The sequence below is a fragment of the Lithobates pipiens genome, unplaced genomic scaffold (assembly GCF_037356315.1).
Source record: "Lithobates pipiens isolate NorthernLeopardFrog02 unplaced genomic scaffold, aLitPip1_a1.2 Scaffold_25, whole genome shotgun sequence".
Classification (NCBI taxonomy): Eukaryota; Metazoa; Chordata; class Amphibia; order Anura; family Ranidae; genus Lithobates; species Lithobates pipiens.
The window spans coordinates 12,753,954-12,768,084 of record NW_027507787.1 but is presented as its reverse complement, the minus strand read 5'-3'; the positions used below and the strand labels follow the sequence as shown (position 1 = coordinate 12,768,084).

At 43.3% G+C, this 14,131-nt stretch overlaps 1 protein-coding gene across 3 annotated transcripts in view; it reads right to left on the bottom strand.

Moving 5' to 3' along the window:
* LOC143930105 (pancreatic lipase-related protein 2-like) overlaps window positions 1-14,131 on the bottom strand; it is a 102,257-nt gene that overhangs the window by 29,183 nt on the left and 58,943 nt on the right. For 2 of the 3 annotated variants that reach the window (XM_077454060.1, XM_077454059.1), the window contains exons 10-12: window positions 12,220-12,349; window positions 11,389-11,500; window positions 173-322 (exon numbers count right to left, since the gene is read on the bottom strand). In XM_077454060.1, the coding sequence (XP_077310186.1) occupies window positions 173-322; window positions 11,389-11,500; window positions 12,220-12,349 (392 nt within the window). The remainder of the gene's footprint in view (window positions 1-172; window positions 323-11,388; window positions 11,501-12,219; window positions 12,350-14,131) is intronic. The other variant, XM_077454061.1, reaches the window with a different exon arrangement.

The following is a 14,131-nucleotide window of genomic DNA, read 5'->3' as shown; positions in this document are numbered from 1 at the left end:
AGCTGAAACAAAGGTTGTTCAGTGTTAACCTGTAATCTCAGCTTCAACCAACTGCTCTGTCTTAGAGGCCACAGACCATTAGGACATCTCACTGGGAGTGCACAGCCTGTCTTGGAGGATGATAGTATAGATACTGCTGAGATGACAGAAGTACATCCACTTGTTTCTTCACCTGCTACCTTGAACTCCCAAGTTGTACATCTTTCGCACCCTACTTGGGCCTCGCCTTTTGGGGCTGCGACAGAATTTCCAACCGCAAAGGACACAGGGCTTGGTGCAGGACTTGTCAGAGTATGCCATTTGCCCAGTGCAAATATGCCCCCTGGAGAAAGATACCAGAGAAGGTCAAATAGATGTTATTTTTTTTTTTTTTTTCTCATGCTCGTTACATATTATCAACTAAAGTGCCTGCTCTATGCATGTAGACTGATTAAAGGGGTTGTAAACCCTCTTGTTTTTTCACCTTGATTCATCCTATGCATCAATGTGAAAAAAAAACTGATAGTCACCCCGTTTTACTTACCTGAGCCCCTTCATCTCTTCGGTGGGAACGGGCTATACATCTCTCCCCAGGGTCCCAGCTCTTGATTGGATAGATTGATAGCACCACAGCCATTGGCTCACACTGCTGTCAATCAAATCCAATGATGCAGGCCCCTGGGGTGGGGCCAAGTCTGGCATTCGTGGGCACAAATGCTGGACTCGGGAGCACACCCGCAGGGTAACCCCTCAGGAGACTGTTTTCCTAGGGGGTTACCTGATGCGGGGAGGAACCACGTGAGCCTCCAGGGGACCCTAGAAGAGGATGTTGGTGGCCAGTCTGTGCAAAATGAGCTGCACAGTGGAGGTATGACACGTTTGTTATTAAAAAACAAAACAAAAAACAAAACAATCCTTTACATTCACCTGAAAGCGGTATTCCAGCTGCAATTAAAAAAAAAAATTTTTTTAAAATGTCAGCAGCTACAAACACTGTAGCTGCTGACATTTAATAAGGGCACTTACCTGTCCAGCGAACCCACAATGTTGGCCCCCCGAGGCCAATCCATCCATCGGATCGGGTGCCGCCATCTTAATGAAGGGAAACAGGCAGTGGAGCCTTGCGGCTTCACTGCCCGTTTCCTACTGTGCATGCGCGAGTTGCGCAGCGTTTTGTGAACGGCCCTGTTTTCTGGGACACACACATGTTCTAGAAGGCAACGGGGCAGCTCACCGAAGAGGAGGAAGCACCACGGAATAGGAAGATGCAGATTAGGAAGACTGCCTAGCAACAAGGGGTTTCTGGTAAGTAAAAAAAAATTTTTTTTTACAATGTTTTTTTTAATATTTTTTTGAGAATGTTAATGTTATTTTTTATTTTAGGGTGGCCCTCCACTGTAAGTAATTTTAGGCGATTTGAGTTTAAAGTTCTATTGATAATGTTAAATCATTACAGTCTCTATTGCCTATGTTAGGTGACTGGAATATTTCATGATTTTGCCACAAGTGATACTATTGCCTGTCTTATAAACATATTTAAATCCATTGCTTGCCCATACTATACATGGATAACCTGGGTGCCGGCCACTGTAGTCTGTCTCCTCTCCCCATCAAAAATATGAACAAAATGCATCAGCCACACTCCACTGTTAGCTCCTCTTGCTATATTTATTAATTATCAACAAATTCCCAACTTTTAAGCAAGCCAGGAGGTGAAATGCATGCTCCTATGTGGAGACATTGCTGTATGCAGTCATTTCGTTGATAATAAAAAATATAGCAAGAGTGGAGCACTGCTGATGCATTTTTCCATATTAATATTGCCTGCATTATTTAATCATTTACAAAAGGTGATGCTACCTCTTACCCAGGTTAGTTGGCACAGGAAGAAAAATTACCCTTACCAGTCTAGCACCAGTGGGATTGAAAATGTCCTGGCGCCCAGTGGAAGTAAACAATCCCCCATCTTTAGTGTCATTGGGAGGACTAGTACCTCATCGTTGACATCATTGGAAGGAATAGTGCCCCAATGTTGGTGTCAGTTGGAGGAATTGCACCCCATCATTTGGTGTCAGTAGGAGGAATTATGCCGTTTCATTGCTGTCAATGGAACGAATAGTGCCCCATTGTTGGTGTCAGTGGGGGGAATCATGGCACATCGTTGGTGTCAATGGAAGGAATTATGCCCTATCGTTGGGGTCAATGGAAGCAATTGTGCCTCATTATATATATATATATATATATATATATATATATATATATATATCAGTGCAGTGCAGTGCAATTTAACACACTTACAAAAAAAGACTTTAAATCCTCAGCTCATCGCTGATGCTCGAATAACATTGGTATGACATCAGGGGCTTGGCTCCTCTCACCTATATGTGTTACGCCCTCCTATTGGGCTTCCTCAGTAGGCCTACTTTGTAAAGAATTTAAATTTTTTTCTTTTTTTTGTAAGTGTGTTTATCCCTTGATTTTAAGTGAATACGAAGGTTATACAGCGAGCACTATTGTTCTCACCTTTTTTTTTATTCCATGGCACGTTCTATGAAGGATAAGTAGAAGTATAGAAAGAAAAGAGACACAGAGATATTTAAAGGAGAAGTACATAAGGCATATTAGTCTCCGTTGTGGGGTCTGATGCATGAGGTTTCTTTCTATACTTCTACTTATCCTCCATAGAACGTGCCATGGAATAAAAAAAAAGGGAGAGAACCATAGTGCTCACTGTATAACCTTCGTGTGGTGTTTCATTGAGTTAATATGTAAAGTTAAAAAAAAAAAAAACAACATATTCTTAAATATCTATATGCATTGGTAAATATAAATAACCAACTATGTGGTTAAGGAGCAAAATCTCTAATCCACTCTGAGAAGAACAGAAAGAAGAGATATACTGTATATACTTTCAGAGGTTGAATCTGGTAAATATCATCAGACTCAGAAAAAACATTTTTTATTTAAAGAAAAAAAATTAAAGACAGTTTTGCTGATTTTCAGACAGAACTGTAATATATTATGTATAACAGACTTCCTTGTCATAGGCAGGTGGCTTGATAAAAGCTACCTGTGCCTGCTGTGACTTATTCTGGCCATACAAAAACAATGTCTTCCTTCAAAAAAATATATATATTTTAAGAACGTTTGTTAGATTTTATAATCATTAGTGGAGATCTCTGCAGCCTCACGCAAGCTCTCCTCTGACCTCATGCAAGGCGTTAAAGAGCTAGGCCACTGCACAAACCAGCTAGAACAGAGAATAGAATTAACTATCACAGTGCTGGAGGGCCATGAAGATGAAGTTGATGAACTCAATATTGAGTTGGAAGGCCTGCATGACAAATTAGAGGATTCTGAAAATAGGGCCCGCAGGGACAATCTGAGAATCCGCGGGATCCCTGAGGTCATAACTGACTTGCAAGGCACAGCCACTGCTTTTTTCAGGGGCTGGCCTCTGATATTCCCTTGGAGTGCCTGGAATTCGACCACACCCATAGGTCCCTTGCACCTAAACCCACGGAAGGCCCACCACGGGATGTCATTGTAAAGCTACATTACTACCGCACTATAGAGAGACTCCTGCAAGCAGCAAGGGAATGCCCAGATCCCTGCTTTCAAAATGATTCCCTTCAACTGTTCGCATATCTATTCCCGGTCATGCTCGCAAAAAGAAGAAACCTGAAACCCTATCTTCAAACTCAGCAAACCCAAGGTATTAAATACAGGTGGGGGTTCCCCTTTAAGCTGTCTTTTTCCCATCGGGGGCGCCAAGTCCAAGCATCCTCCTTGCCCGACCAGAGACACCATTTTCAGGACCTGCAGTTGGACCTCCCTCCACCCCAAGGAGAACCATCCTCATCGTCCTCCCGCTCCTGGCTGGTACAGCCTCCCCACAAATCAACGCAGGCTTCCCAGCAAGGCTCCCAAGCCCTCTGTTCACTTCAAGCTCAACGCTACCAGGATGTCCCCATTGGATGACCTCGTATGCGTCTAGGGGTTTCTCGAGGTAGATGGCCCAAAGAACTGCAGAGACTAGCCAGCCCCGAGACTCAGAATTGGATGGATCCGCACCACAGGCCATGAGGGCCTTGGGAGCTGGTCAGGAGGACCAGGACCAAACAGACAGAAAGATCTTCTGGACCAGAACCCAGAAGCACGTGATGTCAGTACTTTAAGTACCCTCTCCCAGAGTGCACAGCAGGATGACACTCCCACACGGCGGATTCCGAGAAAGAATGGCACTAAATGCACTCAGCGAAACTGCATTTTCGCACTTGCCAAAAGTGACAGCGACACCTGTGGTCAAGCAGAACCCAGTACAATCCAGCTAGACTGGTATTGAAACCATAATTTGGAATAATTAAGTCTAAAACCAAACTGCGGTTTTAGTAATTTTAAATAGAGAACAAAACATAGTGTGTGCTCTTCAGAAGCTGGCGCTATATATATATATATATATATATATATATATATATATATATATATATATATATATATATATATATATATATATATATTTATATTTATATACACTGTATTCAGTTTAGTTAGATCCGTTCCTGTTTAGGGATGAGCCGAACACCCCCCGGTTCGGTTCGCACCAGAACTTGCGAACGACCCCCGCGTTCGGTACGAACGTTAGAACCCCATTGAAGTCTATGGGACTCGAACGTTCGAATTGGAAAGTGCTAATTTTAACGGCTAATATGCAAGATAGTGTCCTAAAAAGGGTTTGGGGACCTGCCTCCTGCCTCAGGGGACATGGGTCACTGCAAAAAAAAGTTTTAAAAACTGCCGTTTTGGCGGGAACACTGATTTTAATGACGATTAAAGTGAAAAAAAAAAGTGAAATATTCCTTTAAATATAGTGCCTGGGGGGTGTCTGTAGTATGCCTGTGAAGTGCCACGTGTTTCCCGTGTTTAGAACAGTCCCTGCACAAAATGACATTAAACGGAAATAACACCATTTAAAACTGCTTGCGGTTTTAATGTTATATCTGGTTCCTGCAATATGGTTGAAAATCATTGAGAAACATGGCATGGGTAGCCCTCCCTGCCCATTACCAGCCTATTTGGGTCTTGTACGCATATTAAGGAGAACCCATATTAAAAAAAGGAAATGCGTGTGGCCCCCAGGCCCTATATACTCAGAACAGCAGTATACAGGCGGTGCAAACAAGACAGGGACTGTGTAGGTTTGTTGTGTTAAGTTGAATCTGTTTGTCATTTTCAACCGGTACATTTTTAAAGTGTAGCTCCAGTCAAAAAAACTATCTTTAAGCTTTTTGGAAAACATAGGGAAGGGTTATCAGCCCTGTATAATTTGTTTTGTCGTCCATCTTTTTTCATCTCACTTGCTGCTGTCTCCTTGCATTTGCAAGTAGGAGATGTTTGTAAGTTGGATGTTTGAAAGTAGGGGCCTGCCCTATATTATAGCGGTATGTACTGGGTACAGAGCACGCAGACAGCACGCACTCCTAACACTACTGACTGCAAGCTCTATTATTAACCACTTGTTAGCCCAATGTTTGCATAAAGTGAAAGATGAAGTTATGCTGAGTAAATAGATATCAAACATGTCACTCTTCAAAATTGCACATGCCCGTGGAATGGCGCCAAACGTCGCTACTTAAAATATCCCCATAGGCGACGCTTTAATTTTTTTTTTACTGGTTACATGTTTTGAGTTGCAGAGGAAGTCTAGGACTAGAATTATTGCTCTCGCTCTAACATTCTCGGCGATACCTCACATGTGTGGCACATGCGAGCACATGGGGACATGGGCGCTTTAATTTTTATTTTATTTTTTTATTGTTCATTTTACTTTATTTATTTTAGTTTGACATTTTTTTCCCCAAAAATATATTTTTGATCACTTTTATTCCTATTACAAGAAATGTAAACATCCCTTGTAATAGGAATATGGGGTGACAGGTCCTCTTTACAGTGAAATCTGGGGGGTCAATATGACCCCACATCTCACCTCTAGGCTGGGAAGCCTGAAATAAAAAATAAAAAAAAGATTCTGGCTTTGATCGTACTGGCGAGTTGGTAGAAGCACCGGAGGGCGGTGAGGGGTGGGGGGCGTCTATGGCTGGGTATTTCAGGGTATCACCGAGTATGGCTGGGTATCTCTGAGTATGGCTGGGTATGGCAATTTATGGCAGGGTATTACAGAGTATTGGCGGGGTATTGGAGGGGTACTACAGAGTAATAGCAGGGTACTGCAGAGTATTGGGGGGTACTACAGAGTAATGGCAGGGTACTGCAGAGTATTGGGGGTACTGCAGAGTATTGGGGGGTACTGCAGAGTAATGGGGGTTACTGCAGAGTAATGGGGGGTACTGCAGAGTAATGGCAGGGTACTGCAGAGTATTGGGGGGTACTGCAGAGTAATGGGGGTTACTGCAGAGTAATGGGGGTTACTGCAGAGTAATGGCAGGGTACTGCAGAGTAATGGCAGGGTACTGCACTGCAGAGTAATGGCGGGGTACTGCAGAGTAATGGCGGGGTACTGCAGAGTAATGGCAGGGTACTGCAGAGTATGCACTGGTATTGCAGAGTATTGGCAGGGAATTGAGGGGTTAAATTCGGTGAGCAGCGATGTGGGCACTGCAGATGCAGCCCACATCGCTGCTGACACCGATCTCTTTCCCCTCCGCTGTACCGATCAGTACAGAGAGGGGAGGGAGGAACCGGCGTCATAACATGACGCCGGTTTGTTTCCAAGTGATCACTCCGTCATTTGACGGAGCAATCACGTGGTAAACGGCCGCTATGAGCGGCCGTTTACCGTGATCCGTGATGCGCCGGGTCCTGTGGACCCGGCGGTCACGGATGCTCTCGAGTGCGCACACCTCGGGGCACGCGAGAGCAGAATTCTGGGAGGCCGTTAATTAACGGCCTCTCAGAGTTAAACAACCGCCCTGAAGCCGTTAATCGGCAATGGGCAGTTGTTAAGTGGTTAAAGCTAGATCACTAGCTATATAGGTGAGGTGAATATAGTGGTGTATACTGCAGTCAGGGCACAGACAACAACCACTACACAGCAGCAAGATAGGAAATCAGCCAAAAACGATTGGTGTGTACTGTGTTGAAGGTACACAGAACACCCACTGCTTCAGATGCTAAGTAACACACTACACGAAGCCGCCTCAAAGGCGGCCTTATATAGTGTGGGGCGTGCACTACACAGCCTGAGCTATGATTGGCCACAGGCAGGATGCCTGAGGCCAATCATGGCTCTCCTCGCTGCCGGCGCTGCGATTGGCCAAGCATGCGGGGTCACAGTGCATGCTTGGCCAATCATCGGGCAGCAATGCACTGTGCCAACGCAGTGCATTATGGTCCGCGCGCGCGTCACTCGAATTTTGACGCGAACGGCCAAAACGTTCGGAATTCGCCGAACGCACGAACAGCCAATGTTCGAGTCGAACGTACGTTCGACTCGAACACGAAGCTCATCCCTATTCCTGTTATTCTCTTCCTAATATACTTACAAGCAGGCAGCTGCAGAATTTTCAGTCAGTGTACTGTATCCTGTGCACAGTGTGCAACTAAAGCTAACTGCAGAAAATTGCTGGTGTTCTCTTCCTAATAATACCTCAGGCAGGCAGCTGCAATATTTTCAGTCAGTGTACTGTATCCTGTGCTCAGTGTGCAACTAAAGCAAACTGCAGACAATTACTGGTGTTCTCTTCCTAATAATACCACAGGCAGGCAGCTGCAGTATTTTCAGTCAGTGTACTGTATCCTGTGCACAGTGTGCAACTAAAGCTATCTGCAGACAATTGCTGGTGTTCTCTTCCTAATGATACCACAGGCAGGCAGTTGATTCAGTTAGCTGCAGTATATTCGTGTACTGTATACTAGGCACAGTGTGCAGCTAAAACTCACTACAGACAATTCCTGTTGTTCCAATTTTTCTGCCCCTGTTTAACAAAGGCATGTAATTACAATTTTTGATGCAATGCTTTGCATTTCTGTGCTCCAACTAGAGTATCTGTGAGGGGTTGCAGTGTTGTGGCAGCAGCACCAGTGCCTAAGGCCCAATTTTTCAGCCCCTGTTTAACAGGGGTGTGTAATTACAATTTTTGATGCAATACTTTGCAGCAGGGCTCATTCCTGTGTTCCAACTAAAGTATCTGTGAGGGGTTGCAGTGTTGTGGCACCAGTGCCTTAGGCCCAATTTTTCATCCCCTGTTTAACAGGGGCATATAATTACAATTCTTGATCTAATATTTCACAGCAGGGCCCGTTCATGCGCCCACCAAGAGTAACTGTGAAGCCTTACAGTGTTGTGGCATCACCACCACACTGTCCACCACCAAAGGCCCAATTTTTCTGACCCTGTTCAACAGGAGCATGTAATTACTATTCTTGATCTAATATTTCACAGCAGGGCCCGTTCCTGCACCCACCAAGAGTAACTGTGAGGGCTTACAGTGTTGTGGCAACACCAACACCTAAGGCCCAAATTTCTGCAGAGCATATAGGGCAGGCCCCTACTTTCAAACATCAAACTTACAAAGACTCCTACTTGCAAACGGAAGAAGACAACAGGAAGTGAGAGGAAATCTACACCTAGGAAGGGAAATTCTCTCCTGTAAGAGCACCTTGTTTCACTAAAAACCCCACATTTTCAAAATCCAATTGTCATTGGGACAAAAAGTGAGGTGAAATCTTCTGAAGAGGTGTACAGACAGCAAAACAAATGTTACAGGGGTGATAATCCTTCCCTATATTTTCCAAAAAGCTTAAAAATAGATTTTTTGGCTGGAGTTACACGTAAAAAATGTACCAGTTCAAAATTGCAAACATATTCTACCTACAGTCCCTGTCCCCGCCTGTATACTGCTGATCATCGTATATAGGGCCTGGGAGCCCCACGCCTTTCCTTTTTTTATTTGGGTTCCCCTTAATATCCATACAAGACCCAAGGGGGCTGGTAATGGGCTGGGGGGGGGGGTTTCTCAATGATTTTCATCCATATTGCTGGGGCCAGATATGACATTAAAGCCGCAAGCTGTTTTAAATTACTTTTTTTCCTTTAGAAATGTCACTTTACAGGCATACTATAGACACCCCCCAGGCACGATATTTAAAGGAATCTTTCACTTTTATTTTTTCACTTTAAGCATCATTAAAATCACTGCTACCGAAAAAACGTGAGTTTTTAAAAACATTTTTTGATACATGTCCAGAAACCCTATTAAGGACAATAACTTGCATATTAGCCTTTAAAATTCACACTTTTGATTTCTCACGTTCGAGTCCCATAGACTTTAACGGGGTTTGGAAGTTTGCACAAACTTTCTGTCCGTTCGAATGTTCTGATCAGGGGGGTGTTCGGCTCATCCCTATTCTCTGGGTTCAGATGCTGATCTTCCCTGCACAGAGTCTGTAAATTGATTTTTTTTTTTAAAACACCAAACATGTTATACTGACCTGCTCTGTGTAATGGTTTTGCACAGAGCAGCCCTGATTCTCCTCTTCAGGGGTCCCCCAACAACGCTTCTGGCTCCTCCTGCCTTCAGAGTGCCCCAATAGCAAGCTGCAAAGTATAGTATAGAGTGCCCTATAGCAAGGTAAAAAAAAACTTCTGCCTTTGGAATCATTCACTTCCTGCCCAGGACTACATGTCCCATGAAGCATTGCTCCTTACAAAATTTACATTCACAAGTTCAGGCATATACTGACATGTATGGATGGTGTACTGAGCTCTATGTGTGCTCCATTGTATTTCCAGATGTGTAAACAAATAATGCATTCAGGCCAACTAATCAGCTGATCGATTAATTGATTATAAAAATAGTTGAGAACTATTTTCATAAACAATTAGCCGTCAATTAATCGATTAGTTGTTTCGGCCCTCATTTGGTGTCAATGGAAGGAATTATGGACCATTGTTGATGTTATTGTGAGGAATAGTGCCCTATTTTTGGTGTCAGTTACAGGGATTATGCCCTATTGTTTGTGTCGGTGGGTGGAATGGTGCCCCAAGGGCCGAATAAAGGCGAGCAAAGGGGCACATCCAGCCCCAGTTTGGAGACCACTGCTCCAAGAGTTAAATGCTTATTGAAGTAGAAGTAAAGGCAACACCTAACTCTAAACCTACTCCCAGCTACAGTCAAAGCTTAAACTATCTAATCCTGTAAAGAAAAGCTTGCTATACTTACATGTTCCGAAGCCGCATCGGTCTGGTCTCCAGTGGAGCCCTCTGTGGGCAGGAGAAATCCGACAATGGCTGGGAAGTGACATCACCCATAGATGTACTATGGGGCTTTCATTGTTGGCTGCCTCTTCTACACACTGAAGCTCCCGCTGACGACTCAATAGGTAAGTATATATGATTTTTTTTCTTTACAGTGTTAGATAGATTAGGCTTAGAATGTGGCTGTAAGTAGGTTTAGAGTTACTTAGGTTTTGCCTTTACTTACAATTTAAGTCTAGAGGTAGAAAAATAAACTGTAATAATTACAGTACCTTAACCCTTGCTTCAGCATGCTTCATCCACATCCATCCAACAAAGCCTTTTCTCTTAGGTGCTCTAGCCAGCATGCTGGAGTCATCAAATAAAATGCATATTCAAGAGTTCTGTCTCGTACATGAGGACAGTGAGGGCCCTCCCTTAACCCAGAGCATTAGAGAACGGAGTGCACTGGAGCCTGCCAGAAGAAGTATTACTCCCTATTCTCCCTATTCTACCCCTAGAGTATTGAAGTTTGCAGGGGGAACCAGTGCCAGAGCATTTCTTTTTATTACTTCAGAATTCAGTTTTAATTATTGGGTTTACATATATTTTTTTTACACAGCAAGGAGTTACCAGGACATTATGGGTTATCGGAAGATAGCACAGCAGTAACCCTTTCCTTTCTGACTGGTTGTCTCTCATTGAAATTCCAGAGTAGTAATGGGAGGAGTCATTGCTCTGGAAGGGATGGGGTTACTGTGATTAGTCCTTCACTTAAGCAGGCCATAGATGATATGAGTTTCTTTCCTTTCACCACTGGTCAGCCAGCGGGGGGGCGCTGAGAGCTTTCCATGGCCCACAGAATACAACAGTTACTGCTAGCAACTATAGCCACTGTCAGTAACCACATGTAGAAACATCCAACAGGCTAGTTCTACCCAAGTCGAACAACGGATCGACTTGGGTACAATCAGGCTGCTCATACTGCCCAAATATGGATCGAAATTTGGCCAGTCCCTCCTTAACCAGCCGAAGTTCGATCTATGTAATTTTCAGTTTCCGCTTTTGAGCTTTACAATCACCAAGATTTTTCTACATGCCCAGTGCTATATGACACATTTCAGCACACACATAATAAGGTACAGTATATTACTTTATTTTTTGCCATAGCATAGTCATAGATTATGTTTACAGCTGCGCTAAAGATGTCCTACCTCTCCAGATGATCCTTTGTCACATTACCTCCAGCCCCATAAAGGGATATGTACATTTTCCCCAATGTCTCTGCCGTCCCATTTAATGTTAGAGAAATTTTATATCTCCAACCTGCAGAAAAGGTAGAATGTCAGGAGGTTATTCAGATCTTCAGCATGAAACATTCAGTTCCCTTATTTCTTTCACAGGAAATTCCAATCCTGACAGCTGTAAAGCTTTTTAATGGGGTTCTCATCTTATTTAATCAGATCTCAAAGAAAGAAAACAAAAAAACCCAGGGTATTCAATTCTGTACTATTTCACTATTTATAGATATTCTGCCAATTTTATTTATGTCCCCCAAAAACTGGCGAATGCTTTTTTTTTTCATATTTTTATACACAGTAGTTGGTAGCCATATTCAGTTGGACTTGTTTTGTGATGATGATGTTCGCTGCTTATCTTTGCTTCTTCTGTTCTAATTTTCAGATTCTTCATTAGCAGAGGCTTGAATGAACAGCAAATTGTTTTCAGTATTATAGACCAAGTCCAGCTGAATGTGACCAATTACTGCTAGATGATGTAACATGAGTTGGATTTAATAAGAACTTCACTCATCTATTTTTAAACATCCAACCAATTTCCACGTTTTCTTTATGCCCCCCTTACATCATCATATATTATACAGAATTCAGCATTATATACCTTTCCAGGTCATCTCCTGTAAACCGAAGAAACAAAATTGAGAAATTGAAAAACATAAAAAATAAAAAAAATAATAATAAATTAATGTGTGGTGGAATACCAAGCTGCTCTTTAATTGGCTCCAGTGGTCTTCCAGCAATACTCACTGGAGAAGTGCTGAGGATCAGTGCCAGTGTTCAGGTAGAGCTTCATCTTCTGGTCTGTGATGTTGTAATACTGTTCTGAGTGATGGCCCATAGTGGGGCATCGTTGAAGAGGACAGGGGAAACAGGAACCCTGCGGGGAGAAGACACAACATGTATTGTTACAATATGGTGCTCCTCAGAGGAAATTACATCACAGGGTAATAATCAGGGTGTTAGTTTTGCAATTTTGTAGATTAGAAATAAAGTATAGTAAAAGTCAAAACTTTCCTCTTTTAATGGAGTAGGGAATGGTGAAAACAACTGTAATATATTTTCATCTGTGCCCTAATTGGGAAATTTACCTTCACTTCCTGTTCGGTATGTGGTAAGGGCCTAATCAGAGTATCCAAAGACTGAGAGAAATCGCCACACTGATAATATATTGTACAAATTGTATAGGCACAAAAAAGGTAGTTAGAGTGAGGCTACTATAGTATGTTGTAGATCATGGGTCTTCAAACTACGGCCCTCCAGTTGTTCAGGAACTACAATTCCCATCATGCCCAGTCATGTCTGTGAATGTCAGAGTTTTACAATGCCTCATGGGATGTGTAGTTTCGCAACAGCTGGAGGGCCGTAGTTTGAGGATCCCTGTTGTAGATCATTCAGTTATTCTGGCAAATAAACTAAAGTTTATAAGTAAGACAATTTCCCTGCAGTTGTAGCACCCGCCTAGTTAAGTTTCTAGGTAAATAAAATGTTTGGCTTATGCTGTAATCAGGGGAGCAGTAGTTGCTAGTGGTCTAGCCTGTTCAGGGCTTCACAGGCTGAGAGTTTGATTGCTTACCCCTGTCTCTAGAGGAATTTTCTGAAACCTAAGGAGGCAGAATTCAAATGACCAGCCTGAATATTGAGCAGAGTCTAGCCAATCCCTGGGGAGGTGTGCCCAGGTGGTGGCTAGATGCTGTTAAACAGTGTTGAGCCCTGAGGAGAGTGTCTTTTTCCCCTCAGGAAGGAATGGATCTGTTACCTGGAGGAAAGGGGCTGCTTGCCCTAGGAACCCTTTGGAGTGGATGCTGGACTACTCTACAAAAGGATGTGCCTATGGACTGAGTAGAGCATCTTTTCTGTGCTGCACCTTAATTCATGACCACCAGTCGTGAACCTGTATACTGCTCCAATCTACATTTGCCTGATCTTTAACTTGCCTTATGGTCCCCAGCTGTGAATTTGTAGATTGTTCCAGTCTACCTTCACCTGTGCTTGTACTAGTTACTGAGTGAGAAGTGTCCTCTCCTAGCAATACCTGACGTTTTGGAGTATCCCACATCTCCCCAAATCCTCTCCTGCTGCCAGTTCTACAAGAAAATAAACTCTAAAAAGACATACCCTAGACTGTTCAATGAGCCAAGGTGAATGGACTGTTGCTGTATGCCTGACTGCCTCTGCACTGTGTTGGGAAAGAATCTGCAAATTTACAACGGCCCCTTGAGGGGTAGTACCACACAGTGTTATGGCACACATGTACAAATTACATTAGAGGGGGGGTGGTATTACTGAGTTATACTGTTATCCCCCAAAAGTCTCTGCAGATATCCAGCTGCCAGTGGGATATTGTCCACTTGTCCAGGAACCTGGCAGAGGAGACTCCCTGTAGACCTACTCTTTCCCACTTTGACAGGTACCTCTCCCTAATGCTGCTCCTAGTTTTTCCTTATGCAGCAGGGTCTCTATCTCTATCTTACTCCCACACTGCAGGCACACCAAATGACACAAAATCTCCTCTTTATATGGAGTTATTCTAAGTCAAGATGGCTGCCCAAATTTTGCAGGATTTGCTATTTAATAGGATTTCCAGAGGCTCCTCAGCTGTCGGTTAATTACCAGCCATTTATTGTTTCCACAGTGACCCACCTGGTTACCAATACCTATC